Consider the following 16608-nt stretch of genomic DNA (forward strand, 5'->3'; position numbering starts at 1 on the left):
CCCTTGACTCGCCAAAGCTTTCAAGGATTTTTTGCCTGCATGCCCTAACCGCATATGCCACAATCTGGTTGCTTTTAGCTCTTTATCATCACTGGAAACCACTGCTGCTGCCCCAATAATTGTGCTACCATCATAATAGTACAAGTTGTTGCTCCTTTGAACGCCCTTCATTACCACAAGTGCGCTAGAGATGACCTTCATGGAATCTTCTTTGATAACAATAGTATTCAATAGGTAGCCTTGGGAATCTAACCCAAGTTAGGATCCTGTTAACAGAACAGTCATGAGGATTAAATGGTTGTCATACTTATTATCTGAATTCAGGTATCAACCACAGTTGCCTATTCCCTTATATTGTGATAACCAAGCAGCCATTCACATAGCAGCTAATCCAGTATTTCATGAGCAAATGAAACATGTTGAAATAGATTGTCATATAGTCAGACAGCATATGGAGTCAGGGTTTATTAGTACTCCTTATGTGAGTTCTTCTCAACAAATTGCTGATTTACTGACAAAGCCTTTGACAGGACCTTAGATGGCCACAGCTTTGCATAAGATGCAGTTGTACACTTATGCAGATTATGGTTGTGCAAGTTGAAATTCAGAGTATCTCAACTTGAGGGGAGGCTGTTAGAATATATACATATATCATTGTCTATATTGGTGTTATATAGACAGAGGTTGTCTATATTGGTGTTATATAGACAAGGGTATTAGAGTCTTTAGACATAGAAAGTATACTTCCGTATTCCGTATTAGTTGTAATTGTTTGTATATAAATACTGTAATCTTCTCTGATTCATATATACGAAAATATCTTTTTCTCTTCATCTCTTTTCAATTCCAGTTAGGTCAATAATAGGTAAATCAGTGAATGGGGCATTTCCAGTACAGATCAACAACATGCCAGTGCAGAAAACTAACAAACTGAAAGAAGATAGAAGGAAAAAAAAAGTAAAAACAATAGTGCATAGTAACGTGAAAACCCGCATTTGCACCACCGTTAAAAAAAAAAGAATTCAGAACAGTAAAAGTTATCAGTGTAAGCTCCACAGCTAGATTGAAATGAAACTCAGTAGTTGAATTTTAACAGTGGTCTATACTACACAAACAAAAAAAATTGGGTAATAGAGTATTCGGTTTTTTCGGTTAAGTTCCGTTTTCAACTGACGCACACCCCTAGTTAACGCACAATGAAATAACATAACCAAATCAACTGACCTTCGGCTTTTGGCAGGTGGGATCAATCCTCTCCTCTTCTCTAGACTTTTAAATCAATCCCTTAGAAGGGTGCAGCAATGTTATGATCGTTGGTTTTATTGTCTATTTATTATTTACGGGGCATTTGGTATTCTACTGGAATAGGGATAGGGATAATAATAAATGGTTGGGATAAAGATAAAAATATGATAGTCGAGAATTATTATTCAATGTTTGGTATGTGGGATAGGGATGGAAATAAAATAATACATTTTACTATTTTAAGCTTATTTAAACTACATAACATTAATTTGAGGAATAAGATGGACTTTTCCATCTTATTAAAATCGCATGAACTTATCTCACCTCCTTATACCACCCCCTCCTGGGTATAGGATTTGAGGGATAAGAAATTTATCCCTCATCCGTCTCACTCTTCTATCTCCCAAACAAACACGGGATAACTTATCTCGTGTTTTTTTTATTCCTATCCCACCTCTTATATCACTTCTAACAAACACCCCGTTAGGGATTTTTATTATTTAGGAGTCTTTTATTAATTAGGCAGATTTACTTGTTTTTATTATTATTTAGGAGTCTTTTGTTATTTAGGAGTTTCACTAGGAATATCTTTTAGAAGTTTTATTATTTAGGAATATCTTTAATATTATCGGTTAAAATCCTATTTTGGTTTATGTGATCAGGAACCATTGTACCTCTTTAAAAGGGGATTTTTCATCGAATAAACTTATGCAAAATTTTAAATCAAAAATATCAGAAAGAGATGATGAACTCTTAAATAAAAACATCCACCATCGTTTATTGAGAATATAGGTCCTTCAAAGAGGGCAGAAATACCAACAAAGGAATCGCATCTGATTTCATTGTGGAAAGACCCTTGACGAGATCCTATTCGCGGAACCATAACAAGCAACCCTTTACAAAATTCAATAAAAAGACCAAGAACACAACTTCAGTTCCTAAAGCTTGAGAAGGATAGATTCTCATGACACATAAATGTAAGACTTTCAAATATAAAAAGATTCAAGGGAGCACCTTCAGCTTGCGAAGAGAACCAGTAATTTCTTGTTCTTGAGGAGGGAGCAGGCTCAAATCTGAAGAAGAAATTTTCTAATTAGTTTTTTTCCATGCTTGAGGTAATTAAAAACATTATACAAGCTTGAAATGGTTGAACAAACCCATTTTAGAAGTTACAACTTAATAACAGTGAAACCTTGACATAAATGTGTATTTGTTCATATTACTAAATAAGTAACAAAAGAAAAACATTGCAAATTTTTAAGTGGAATCAAAGGAATTTAAATGCATACTTGTGCTTTCCCGAGCATGGTGGACGTATGTTCAGTCTTTCTTACTGCTCGTCTTATGTGTTTCTTATGCCTCTCCACATCTTCTTAAGCTATTTCATCAATGATGTAAGGCCACTGCAACCAAAGAGGAGAACAAACAATCATTAGATATAAGTCTCACTTGAACAGAAGTTATTATCTTTTAAGAGTCCCTCTATCTTTCTTCTTCGATTCTGCTAATTTTTTCTGCTGTTCTTTATGTCTAGCTCTCTTATTCAAGTCAACTCACTAAAATAGAAAGAATTCAGATGATATAGTTATCAGAAAATATATTCTATTTCTATGTAGTCAGGACCAGGAGATCGTCAAATAAAGTTCATATTCATTGGATATAATGTCCATACAGAAAAACATTATATGTAGCAGATAATAGGTGAGCTTTTATGTTTATGTAATGCTTATAACATATAAAATCTTTGTTGCAATAGGAAAGAGGAATCTTACTTTTTATCAAGTGCAGTATCCTCATTCTCTGTTACATTATCAGCCTCGAGAAAGTACATCTAATACAACAGCTCAGCTCATGATTCAAAAATATTCTTCTGGGAAACAACCAAAATATAAAAATGCATTAATAAGAAGCAACATCTTCTTCATCAAGCACCGGGTGTTTTGCGGAAACAATTAATTGATACAGATTGAAAGCGATAAATGAGGGTTTTAATCGTAAACCAACAAAGAATTTCTTCTCTAGCTAAACTAGAAGGAGTGAATCCCAATAACAAGGTATAAACCTCGGTTCTCAAAGAGAATAATGTTCGATTGATAAAAAGTTGCCGTCATTCTTACAAAATGAGGGTTTAAATACTTCCCCTTAATGATAACAAAAGACAAGGATTACCCCTACTAGGGTTACAATAAGGCTATCCCTAAAAGGGTAAAATAGGTGATACGCCCCGACAAACAGTACATTGGTATAGGTACGGATTGTCAGAGTTGTTGGTGAATTACTTCGGGAGGAAGTAAACCTAGAGATCCGCCCAGGGTAGATGTTGATACGCCTCCTTGCGTACTCCTAGACTCGCCCCGCTTGCTTGTCCTAGGGATCCGCCCTCCTAGGTATAACCTCCGTGGGTCTGATGTCTGGGGATTCGCCAGAGCGCCTGTGATCAGTGATCTTAGTTAGGATGTCCGCATCATTCTCTCCTTCTTTAAAAGAACTCGGCACTGATTCGCCCTGTTTGAACTCCAAAGGACCATCTAACTTCCATGGGCTAAGGTCACGGATGTTGAATGCTGGAGAGATTTTACCAAGCCAGTTCAGCAATGCTATATGATAGGCATTGGCATTGACCTACTTGGTGATCTTATATGGCCCGTATTTCCTAGGCCGAAGCTTGCTACTGGCGGCATTGGCGAGTCTCTCTTTGCCCAAGTATACCATAACCTCATCCCCGACTTCAAACTGTAGGTCCCTACGGTGCTCATCCGCCTTAGCCTTTAATTTCTGATTTCTCTCCTCAAGAGTCTCTCTCACCTCTTGGTGCATCTGTACATAATCCTTGGCCAGCTGGTTGGCAGTCACGTTTCCTTTAGGAAGACAGGCTATATGAAGGACGTGATTCGGGGTCTTTGTGTATACCACCTTAAATGGGGATCTCCCGGTTCCCGAATGTACAGATCCGTTGTAGGCGAACTCAGCTTGGGCTAGAACCACATCCCACATCCTGGGCTTATCCTTACACTTGCTGCGCAGTAAGTTTCCCAAGGTTCTATTGACCACTTCTGTCTATCCGTCTGTTTGAGGGTGGGCGGTGGTACTAAACTTCAGAGACGTATCGAACAAAGCCCATAATGTCCGCCAGAAGTGACTGAGGAACTTCGTATCACGATCCGAGACAATGCTCTTAGGTACGCCATGTAGCCTGACAATCTCTTTGAAGAATAGCTTAGCAGTCGTTGAGGCATCATTAGTTTTGCGACATGGTATGAAGTGAGCCATCTTTGAAAACCGATCAACCACGACAAAGATGGAATCCATGCCCCTCTGAGTTCTGGGTAATCCTAGGACAAAGTCCATGGACAGATCCTCCCATATGGTCTCTGGCACAGGCAAAGGTAACTGCAAGCCCGCATTTGTAGTGCGTCCCTTAGCGGTCTGGCAAACATAGCATCGTTCTACTAAGTAGGCAACATCTCTCCTCATCTTAGGCTAGAAATAGCGGGAACTCACTGCTTCATATGTCTTATCTTGCCCAAAATGCCCTCCTAGGAATCCGCCATGTAGATCCCGAACAACCTTCTCGCGAATGGAAGTGCAAGGTAGGCAAAGTTGGTTGCCCCTCATGAGATACTCATCCATCAGGTGATACGCTCCATCTCTATACTGGTTCTTACATTTTTCCCAGATACTACCAAAATCAGGATCCGCCAAGTATTCTCCTCGGATGTGTTCAAAACAATCGGTCTCCAGGTTTACTGTCTTGATTAGTGACACCCTTCGACTCAAGGCGTCCGCCACCTTGTTCTGTTTTCCAGCCTTATGGATAAGCTTATAGGGGAACTTATCTATGAAGGCGGACCACCGGACATGCATGGAGCTTCGAAGTTGTTTCTGACTTCCCAGGTACTTGAGAGCTTGATGGTCAGTGTAGAGGATGAATTCTTTTCCCACCAAGTAATGCTCCCATACTTTCAACGCCCTCACTACAGCATAAAACTCTTGATCATACGTTGCCCACTTTTGCCGTGCCTCACAGAGCTTCTCACTGAAATATGCAATGGGCCTCTTTTCTTGCATCAAGACACCACCAATCCCAACTCCACTGGCATCACACTCAACTTCGAACAGCTTATCAAAATTGGGATACACCAGCACTGGCGATGTACTCAGCTTTTCCTTGATCAAGGCGAAGCTCTATTCTTGGGCGTCCGCCCACTCGAACCCTTTTCCCTTCTTCAAACATTCCGTCAACGGGGCCACTATGGAACTGAAGTTCTTAATGAATCGGCGATAAAACGTTGCTAGCCCATGAAAACTCCTGATATCCCCCACGTTCCTTGGAGTGGGCCATTCTCGGATGGCTCTTACCTTCTCCCCATCAACTTGGACCCCATCGCCACTAACCACGAACCCGAGGAAAACCAGACTTTCCATGACGAAATCACACTTCTTAGTGTTGGCGTATAGCTGGTGTTTCCTTAATAGGTCAAACACTATCCGTAAGTGCTCCACATGCTCCACCAAGGTCTCGCTATGAATCAGGATGTCATCAAAATACACAACTACAAATTTTCCAATCACTGGGCGAAGCACCTGATTCATCATCCTCATAAAAGTACTGGGGGCGTTGGTCATCCCAAATGGCATAACTAACCACTCATACAATCCATCTCTCATCTTGAAGGCGGTCTTCCACTCATCCCCAGATCGGATTCGTATCTGATGATAACCACTACTGAGATCAATCTTGGAGAAGACTCGAGATCCGCCAAGTTGGCCCAGCATGTCATCCAACCTTGGAATCGGGAACTTGTACTTAATGGTGATCTTGTTAATAGCCCTACTGTCAACACACATCCGCCAAGACCCATCCTTCTTCGGTGTAAGTAAAGCTGGAACGGCGCAAGGACTCATACTCTCCCTAACGTATCCCATCTTGATGAGTTCCTCCACTTTCTGTCTCATGATGTCATTCTCCTTTGGGCTCATTCGATAATGTGGGAGGCTTGGTAAACTAGCCCCAGGCACAAGATCGATATGATGTTGGATGTCCCTCAAAGGTGGTAACCCACTTGGCAGTTCGTTAGGGAACAGATCCTGATATTCGCCAAGTAGGCGGGTCACTTCATTCGGCATCTCCCTTTCGTCCCTTTGGGCGGATTCGTGATTCGCCTTAACCATTACCACATACACCATTTGGCTCTCTTCACATTCGCTGACAAACGATTTGTGTGTAGGACAGACTACCAAAGTAGATTTCTCGTCCGCCTTTGGCTCTCTCATCATTGGCGTAAGGACAAACTTCACCCCATTCTTCACAAATCTGTAAGTGTTCTCTTTACCTGCATGGATGACATCATTATCAAACTGCCAGGGTCGGCCCAACAATAGGTGGTAGGCATCCATATCGACCACATCACAACAGACTTCATCACTGTAATCACTAATTACAATAGGTACCCTGCATCTCTGGGTCACCCTAAGCTCACCCACGTTTTTGATCCATGCCACTCTATAAGGGTCGGGATGCGCCTCTGCCAATAACCCGAACTTCTGAACGGCGTTGCTGCTCACAATGTTCTCTTGGCTCCCACTATCTATTATCGCGTTGCATCGCCCACCTTTCACAAGACAGCGAGTCCTGAATAGTCGGTGCCTCTGATCTCCCTCTATCCGACTGGAGACTAACAAACACCGTACCACATGGATGGCGTATCTCTCTTCATCCGCCTCATCATCATCTTCTCCTAAGGGTTCGCAAAATACTTCATCCCCTTCGTCATAGTCATCCTCATACCTCTCCACCATGTTGGCGCTCTTCCTCCTAGGACATTCGTTGGATCTATGGCCTGGCTCATTGCACCGAAAACATTTGAAAGGTGCTGGCCTCGCATACGGATTGTTGCTCTTAGGTGGTATAGGTGCTTCCCTATATGGCCTAGTATCTCCAACAGATCCCCTTCCCACACTGTTGACCTTGGCCCCACTGGTATTCGCCACCTGCTTGCCTTTGTCATAAGACTTCACGTTATCTCTTCCTCCAGGCGTATACTCAGTAGTGGCGGATCTCCTGGATCTCCCGGTCAGTTGGGATTCCGCCTTGAGGGCTAAATTCCTAGCATCTTGTACTCGAACCACCATCTGTGTGCCAATACGATCCTGGATGTTGTATCTCAACCCTTCTAGATACCTAGAGGTCTTTTGGCTTTCAGTTTCAGACAAGTTGGCTCTCGCCGAAAGCCTTAAGAACTCAGAAGTATACTCATGGACACTTCGGGTCCCTTGAGAGCATCCCTTGTAGGAGCTGTAAATATACTGCTCATAATCCGGCGGTAAGAACCGCTCCCTCAACATCGCCTTCATCCGTAGCCAAGATCGAATCGGATCTCTGCCCCCTCTTCTTCTTTCTTCCCTCATCTGATCCCACCAAACTGATGCGCCACCCTTCAGGCGATACGCCACCAGCCTTACTTTCCTCTCATCAGGAATCCCATCATACTCAAAGAAACGTTCAACTTCCGATAACTAGTCTAAGAACCCCTCTATATCCAGTTCGCCTCCAAAAGACGGTAAGTCTATTTTTAGCTTAAAGGCATCATCTCTATCAAAGTTCCCTAGACATGGGTATCCCCTAGCAACCTCCACACGTCGGTTGTCAACAGGCCCAACATCCCTCATAGTTTTAACAGTGTCATCATTCCCGATACCCTCAAAGTCATCACTATCACTATCAGCGTTATGCACAATGACAAAGTTGGGTCTTCTTACCTTAGGATACCTAGGATCCATTTGTGGAAGCTGTTGTTCAGGAACTCCTTCCTTTCTCTGGGTTGATCCTCCCGCGTTTGGTCGGATTAGAGCCCGGACCTCCAGTTTGAAGTTTTCTAGGGAGGTAGCCAGCTCCAGGAACCGTTGGTCGGTTTGCCTCTACCGCTCATGGCTGGCCTGGATCTGCTCCGCGAGGTGCTCCCTCAGCTCCTCATATCTTCGGTCACTGGTTTCCATGGAGTCTTACGGTTGTCGGGGTTGAACCATTGCCAAAAGAAGTTTCGGGTCAGGAAACGATCGGCTCTGATACCAACTAATACAGATTGAAAGCGATAAATGAAGGTTTTAATCGTAAACCAACAAAGAGTTTCTTCTCTAGCTAAACTAGAAGGAGTGAATCCCAATAATAAGGTATAAACCTCGGTTCTCAAAGAGAATAATGTTTGATTGATAAAAAGTTGTCGTCATTCTTACAAAATGAGGGTTTAAATACTTCCCCTTAATGATAACAAAAGACAAGGATTACCCATACTAGGGTTACAATAAGGCTATCCCTAAAAGGGTAAAATAGGTGATACGCCCCGACAAACAGTACATTGGTATAGGTACGGATTGTCAGAGTTGTTGATGAATTACTTCGGGAGGAAGTAAACCTAGAGATCCGCCCAAGGTAGATGTTGATACGCCTCCTTGCGTACTCCTAGACTCGCCCCGCTTGCTTGTCCTGGGGATCCGCCCTCCTAGGTATAACCTCCGTGGGTCTGATGTCTAGGGATTCGTCAGAGCGCATGTGATCAGTGATCTTAGTTAGGATGTCCGCATCATTAATAGGACAGGCTGAGATCCCAACTAGGAGTGCAAATGAGCCTGCCTAGTTCGCAAACCGTTCGAGTTCGGCTTGGTCAAAGTTTGGATCGATTGGGCTTGGCTCAAGCATTAATGAGCCCGAGTCTGAGCTTCTTTGGGTTCAGCTCGAAAACTCTTATTATTGATTTTTATTTTTTAATTTAAGTACCTTTTAATTTTGTAATTTTTTAATTAGTAATTTTGAACCAAGCATAAATGTTTGGCCCAAAACTCAATTTGAAACTATATAGTTGTAGACTACATGTTAAATTCGAATTTGTTAGATTCTACATTTGTTTAATCTTTATTACTTTGTTTAACTTTGTTGTAAATTGTATGTTATATTTATATTCCTTCTTTAGAAGACTGATTTTATATAATAAAATGTTAATCAGGTACATTAAGTATATTCAAAGTTGTTTAAAAGAAATTTCAAAATGAGCCGCTCGATGAGCTTCGAGCTCGAGCCGAGCTCCAAAAATCCAGGCTCGTCGAGCTTCGAGCTAAAGCCGAGTCCGATCTTCGAACTTCTCAAGCCGAGCCCAATTTTTTTTATTACATCCAATTTTATAAATATTTGAAAGAAGTTAAGGTGTTCAATTTTTTTTTTAAATCCTTAAAATATTGTTTGAATAATAATAATAAAAAATAGTTAAATAGAAATCATGAGTTACTTTCTTAACTATAATGTTGCCACTCCTAGCCTAAGGTGAAATTGGTTATGGCCCTTTTAATTTAAGTCCAACTGCTCAGATAGCAAAATCGTAAGGTTCACAGTCTGAATCTCTTACCTTATTCTCTCTTGGTAAGAGAAAATAAGTTCTATCCTTCAGGGTTGTCCTTGCGGAAGTTGGTGCTTTCTTAGCCGTCCAATCGTGAAGTTAAGTTCTCATAAGCGGATTTAGTTTAGGGATGGCTTCTTCCTGAGCTCTAGTTTCTCGGATTGAGATAGTGAGCCTATCTTCCCCTTCCCTTCCTCAATAGGACTAGCTATTGAAAAAGTTAATATAGATAAAGTCAGCTGTGAATGATTGTCATGTCTAAGGCTGACCGTACCTAGTGCTTTGCTTAGTTAGTCGTTTACCTTTGCTTTGGAAAGCGAGAAAGATTATGTTGGAAAGCGTTTAGGAAGCAACTCCTTCTAAATAACCAAACCAGGGGAACTTACTTTCATTCCCGAAGGCTAGGCAGCAAGTGCAGAAAGGACTGAAGGTTAGGGGAGGGGGGACGAGAGAGTCTCCGACCGGGATTTGGTTCAGGTACAATTTCACTCTTAACATCTAAAATAGTGCAATTTATCTCTAACGTTTGTAGTCAAGAGCAATTTTACCCATAATGTTAATAATTTGGATCAATTTGAGAAATAATTCATCAAACTGTCTGCTCGGTCATGAATATTGTCATCTACACTTCACACGTGTGTCATTTTATCAGTAACAAATCACAAACATATGTTGGGATGTAAAAAAATATATTGTCTTTTGTACGAATTAGACAAAAAAAATTCAAAAAATTAACCGAATTTATAAATATTAATCTCCAATTCTATTATTAAATTACAAAAAACATGAAATTTTTTTTAAACGAATTGATATGCAATTTGTGCAAAACAAGGAACAAAAATATATGTATTTTATAATAGTATTTGAAATTGATCCAAATTATCAACTTTAGGGATAAAATTGCTCTTAACTACAAATATTATGGGTAAAATTGTACCATTTTAAATATGGAAAAGTACAAAAATAAACCTTGTCGTTACACATGTTTTCAATCGCAGACTTGTGGTTTAAAAGTTTGCAAAATGGTATATTGAGGTCCATTCCGTTAGCAAACACATACCAAATTGACTAACGGTGTTAAAAGTCAAAGGGAAAAGAGTTAATTTGGTCCTTATATTTATTTATTTTATAAATTAACCTCCTTTATTATCTAATTATCACAAACAAACCCCAAAATAAAAATTACAAATCAATTACACCATCTTCTTCATCTTTCTTTAATTTCTTATTTTTTCTTCTCCTATCTCTCTCTCCTCTTTTTCTCTTTCTTCCCTCTTGAATTCTGGCGGATTTCCTGCCGGAGATATATGCTTCGGTGGCGACTCCATAGCTCTCCTGTTCTGGAACCAAACTTCAACTTGTCTCGGGGGCGTAGATTTAACTGCCTAGCCAAAGCTAGCTTTTGCTTCTGTTGATTAGAGAACACTGACCAAAATTAATAACTTAAACACAAAAAAATAGATGAAATTAAATGAAAGAATAGTGAAATTAATTACAGGATTAAGAGTGATGTGTTGCTTAAAACCACAAATTGGAACCCTTCTGTGTTTCCCAATCAATTTGGAACTTGGGGCAGTAAGAATTCAAATCCGTTGGAGACGTCGAAGCTGAGAAATTAGATCATCTTTGCTCAGCTGCTCCAGTTTCATCAAATCTTTAGCTTCAGATGAATCTAAATAGCTGGAGCCCTCACTCATCAAAGCTTGTAAAGTATTATCAGCATCATCAGCTTCGTGGTTTTGAGCAAGCTGTTGAGAGGGGGTGGCTTGATTTTCAGCATCATTTCCGGCAAAGGTCTGCATGGCATTATCAGCCTCGGCAAACGAAGACACCAAAATCATTGCTTGGGGTTTGGGTTGTTTCTCCTCTTCATAAAGAAAAGGAGTATCAGCAAACTCGTCAAGTGAGGGAAGGACTTCTTCATTCATCCCAGCAGTTTCATTTTGGAGGGGTAAGAGTAGAATACGTTAACAACAGAGGTAGGAGGAGTCCCAGTTAAAGCTTCAGTTTGCATCAGACTAGCAGCAGAGCATAAGGAATTTCAGTTTCAACTCCGGCCTGCACTTCGATAGTTTGGGTTTGATCAATTTGAACTTTGGAGAGAAGAGAGAGAAAAAGGGGAAGAAAAATAAGAAATTAAAAAAAGATAAAGGAGATGGTGTATTTAATTTTTAATTTTTATTTTGGGGTTTATTTGTAATAATTAGATAATAAGGGGGATTCATTTATAAAATAAATAAATATAAGGATCAAATTAACTCTTTTCCCTTTGACTTTTAACATCGTTAGTCAATTTGGTATGTGTTTGCTAACGGAATGAAGTACATGGTACCATTTTGCAAACTTTTAAACCACATAGGTGTTGTTCGAAAACAGGTGTAAACACAAGGTTTATTTTTGTACTTTTCCCTTTTAAATATTAGGAGTAAAATTGCTACTGACCAAAAACGTTAGGGGTATTTTTGCACTCACCAACAACTAACTTGGCCTCGCAGTAAAGGGTCTTAGGATTTTGCTATTTACCACATCCTTTGACAATTTTGCCTTTTGCATAAGAATTTTTCAAAACCGGGAAACAAAATTTTGAGAAAAAATTTCAAAATTTGGCCTAAACGGATGCAGCATTTGCCCGACCCATGGTGGGGGCGGATACGGCATCCGCCCTGTGCAAAATCGTAAAAATTTTAGTGACGAAAAATACTAAATCGTTCAATTTTTTGTGACGAAAAATGTAAAATTCTCTAATTTTTTGAGACGAAAAATGCAAAATCGTCATGAAAAATATGTATTATTTTCCTGAGTTCTTTGATAAAAAAATGTAAAATTTTAATGTTTCCGACTTGTAATCATCCATTTTCGGGGTTCGGGTTGTCACACATCAATTATTTTCATAATTTCAATTATTGTTATTCGAATTTATGATTTTGGAGATAAAATTTTCAGTTTTTGATCAAAATTATGAGAATGGCAAAAAAAAAAAAATCCAAAATGGGAGCCGCGATAAGTAATTTGAGACGGTATTTAGCAGCTCACATTTATAAAGTGTAATTAATAAATAGATTTTAAATATTAGAAAAATAAAAAAATAAGGAAATGAATTTTGGATAAGTTTGACAGACCAAGATGAGCTGTCAGTCTGTTCTTACACCTACATATTCAAGACCTAATTTAGTTTGTATCGATACAAAGAAAGTGCTTTTGAGGGGTGGGTCTTCTCCGCCGCCGTACGATAACTCACCCCTCCTTCTCGCCGCCGTAGAACAACGAAGCATCTGTGTAAACTTTGATAGATGCGATTGCGATTGAGTCGACGATCAACTGATAGTCATGAACCCATACAAAATCATCGAAAATCTGGTTAAATCCGGCCAGCTACTTCTGGGTAAGTAAATCTTTGTACTTTTGCTCTATTGGATTTTATGTTTCAATCGGAATTCTGTGATCATTACTATTTGGATCTGTCAAATTGAAAATTAACGAAGAAATCCTAGGTTAGGTTATTGTTTACTAGTAGGTGGATTTAAACAATGTTTCAGTCATTTTAATTTTGGGTTCCTAATATAAATTTAAGGTGAAAAAAATAGATTATATGACCCTCTGAATTTTGACGAGAGTGAATTTATAGATGAGAGGATTATATACATTTTATGTTCATCTATGTCTCCTACTTAAGTTATCATCGATCTTATCGAAAATCAATTTTAGTTGGTATAAATGTAGGACTAGCTGTAGATTTTGAAAATTAAAGCAACCTATTTTAATAAATGTATGTATGCACCATTGGCTATTTGATAATTCAATGTAATGATGACAATGTGGTGGTCGATTAACTATTTTCATGCTCTCACAAATGTATATTTTGAATTTTAGGGATAAAGTACCAAAATAGTATTATATAGGTTTAACCTTTCAAAAGAGGTTCAATTTAGGCGTCATTTCTATTACTCTGTTAAGTTCTGATTTCTCCCTTAACTTACAATTGACAGAACTTAAGGAATATTAATGATGTGTCTCGTTCCGTTCCGTTATGGAGGTCTAAATTGGTACCTTTTTTAAACATTAAGCCTATATTGGTGTTTTTTTATACATTGAGCCTAAATTGATACTTTCCCAAAAATCATAGGCCTATTTTAGTACCTTATCCTTGAATTTCACATCAAACCTCAATTGTCAGAGTAAATATTTACATCGAATATTGATTGTCGAACATTTTTTTAGACTATTGGCAGTGGAAAATGGCATTACTTGTTTACAAAGGTGATGCAGAGTTAATTAGGTCTTGTTCTGTTACAGAAATAAGGGCCATTTTTTGGCAACATTTTGTACGAAATTGGAAAATGCAGATAAATTTTTTGTTGCAAAAAGTTTTAAATAGCAAATTAGAAACTAGTTTTCCAAGATTTGTATTTTACCTTCACTTGGGAAAACAATTCTGTGATGTTTTCCACATCTTTAAAAGGAAAATATAGAAAAAAATAACGGAATTTTCCATGAAATATCATAATCATCTTTTTTATTATTTTTTCGTTTTTAATTATTTTTACTATGTCATGAAAGCCAGATGATGCAATAATTGGTTGAGAACACATTAGCAATCTTTTCTTGTTTTAATTTATGAAGATCATATTTTTACAATTGGTATTTTAATATATTTTTAACATGTTTTCTTATTTTAATTATAAAATAGCTTGTTTATAATATATATCACATTTATCATAATGTTTTATATATCGTTACAAAAATGATGCAGAGTTAATGAGGTCTTAATTTACCTTAACTTAGAAGGTAGAAGTTTACTTAATTTGTTTGTTAGCTTGCACAAAAATAACCTCCTAATTTGGAATTTATATTATATATAAAATGCAGCTGCAGAAGATAGAAGTAGAGGGATGGAAAGAGAAGTAAAGGTGAGTGAAACATTATTCGCGGAGGAGAAAATAAAAGAGATGATTGGATACAATAGAGGAAGCGATTACGTTGAAGTTAAGTGTGGTTGCACCAGCAAAAGGTACGGAGACACCACTGCAACACTTCAACACTTCGAGTTCACGCAAACTGCCAATTTCTTCTCATCTCTGATTGCACTTCTGGCTCTCTATGGAGTAATTTTCTACTTCCTCTTGTCTTTCTATTTCTCTTTCTTGAAATAGAGTGAAAATGCATCATAGTAAAAATTGAATGAATGCAGTTAAAAATGCAACATATTTCACTTGTTTCTCAGTAGAAGTATAAGTATGATTGTTTGAGCATCGTATATATGCAATGTTTGTCCTCTTTCCTTCTCATTGCTCTTCACTTTATTGAAATCGAATGGATAACTAAATGATGTTTGAATTCTCAGATATATTTCATTATCTTCTCGTTGAAGTACTATTTGATTTTAGTAGTTGTTTTTGAGTTGAATAAAATGTTTTGTGTTATTATGGAAGACTCAAGCATAGAAATTACTTGTTGAGGCCAACGTTGCACATGAATTTTGATTTCAAAGCTTTTTAAGTTTCCAAAATGTTTCGGAATTTGAAATTCTTTGAAAACTTGTATGAAATGTTTCGGGTCATGATTCTAGAATTTTTTTTCATAAAATGTTTTGGGTCATGAATCTTCAACCCATGCCCCCTCATTCTCATTCCTATTTGTTCAACATGGTTACTAATAAGGTATTTCTATGAATTTTCAATAACTTGAATAAATGTCTTGCATATTTTTATCATGGTTTATGGTGATTTTTGGTGAAACAAGTTGCCATGCAATGGATTTTGAGTGGAAATTTTTTGCAGCTAAGCAAGGATCTCAACCTTGAGCCTAAAAAGATCAATTTCTGGGAAATGAACTTAAGGAATCATCCAAGAGTTCAGGAACTGTGCCAATAGATGCAATGACATTGGTTGAAATGTTCCTAGATTCGGTAAGTGAGAATTAGCCCCAGTTCTAATTACATTATATATGCCAGGACTCGATTCAAGAAATTTCTTTTGATTATGCAGGGTAAATGGGTGGATCTCTTTCCAACAATTGTTACCAAAGCATGCATAATTCAAGTACATGAAACTGAAAAATTAGGACACATGAAACTGGAACATTATGCAAAACAAACATGGTCAGATAGAGAACGTTTTGCTGTGCATACATTCATAGATGTCAACGCCATCAATAATCAGCACGAGACTACAATGGATTTGGCAGATAAACTCCAATATGGAGAGTCAGCATTCGAAGTCAAGGAAGGTCTTGTGGAGGGCAGGTGCAAAGCATGCTTCATAACTGAATGAAGCAAGTGACATAAAGCACGAGGTCCGCTCGGAAACTAATTGAAGAGTTTCTGGTGATAGCGAAAGAAGTAAGGAAACATCACAGGGAGACTGTCCAAAACACCATGAATTCGGTAACAGTCATTGATGTTCTCTTTCCTTCAATTGCTTTCTTGGCTATATTCGGTGCCCAGGCAATATTGATAGCCTAAATTCCTCCATTTCCTTACAATACAATACTGAAATAACAGCATATAACCCACAGAGCCTAGCCTACTTTGTTCATTTTCTGATATTGTTTTGGAGAGATTCATCATAGTGAAAAAAAAATAGAGCATTATCCTGTTTCTTTTTTTATTTTTCTTCAATGACATTGTTTCGTATTGATAAGATATTAATGGGAAGGAAGATTAATAGATGAGATTGCAACTGATTCATGTTTTTGATAATTTCAAATGTTATTAGCTGATATTAATCTCTACTTGTTATGTTGGTTTGTCCCCTGTGCCTACAACTTGTGATTCTCATCTTTCCTTGTCTACTCTTCACATATTTATGGAATATATCATGCTCTGGAAATTTAATTATAGTAAACAGCTCCGTTTTTGAAATTCCATATTTTTTTTTCCTTCAACTATTCATTTGCTGGCCCTTTTTAAATATGGCTTCCTTAAGGGTAGTAATTGCTTTATTGGATATATTAATTGGCTCCAGGACCCTCTTCTGCA

The 16608-nt window shown here is 38.2% G+C and overlaps 2 protein-coding genes across 2 annotated transcripts in view; both read left to right on the forward strand.

Moving 5' to 3' along the window:
* Positions 1-16329, forward strand: part of LOC136226563 (uncharacterized) — an 87716-nt gene extending 71387 nt beyond the window's left edge. The window contains exon 5 of the mRNA XM_066015127.1: positions 16146-16329. The gene's annotated coding sequence lies outside the window, so the exon portion shown is untranslated. The remainder of the gene's footprint in view (positions 1-16145) is intronic.
* LOC136226564 (uncharacterized) lies at positions 12807-16329 on the forward strand. Its single transcript, XM_066015128.1, has 4 exons — positions 12807-13014; positions 14499-14734; positions 15410-15537; positions 15617-16329. The coding sequence occupies exons 1-3, from the start codon at positions 12960-12962 to the stop codon at positions 15500-15502; spliced, it is 384 nt and encodes a 127-aa protein (XP_065871200.1). The 5' UTR covers positions 12807-12959; the 3' UTR covers positions 15503-15537; positions 15617-16329.
* Positions 16330-16608: the final 279 nt, after the last annotated feature.

This window comes from Euphorbia lathyris, chromosome 4 (assembly GCF_963576675.1).
Source record: "Euphorbia lathyris chromosome 4, ddEupLath1.1, whole genome shotgun sequence".
NCBI classification, from domain to species: Eukaryota; Viridiplantae; Streptophyta; class Magnoliopsida; order Malpighiales; family Euphorbiaceae; genus Euphorbia; species Euphorbia lathyris.

What these genes read in the sequence shown, in the direction of transcription:
- LOC136226564 (XM_066015128.1), top strand. Translation starts at nt 12,960, where the DNA reads ATGAACCCATACAAAATCATCGAAAATCTGGTTAAATCCGGCCAGCTA. An exon ending in ATCCGGCCAGCTACTTCTGG is followed by an intron (nt 13,015 to 14,498) that starts GTAAGTAAATCT and finishes TATAAAATGCAG; the next exon opens with CTGCAGAAGATAGAAGTAGA. An exon ending in CACTTCTGGCTCTCTATGGA is followed by an intron (nt 14,735 to 15,409) that starts GTAATTTTCTAC and finishes AATTTTTTGCAG; the next exon opens with CTAAGCAAGGATCTCAACCT.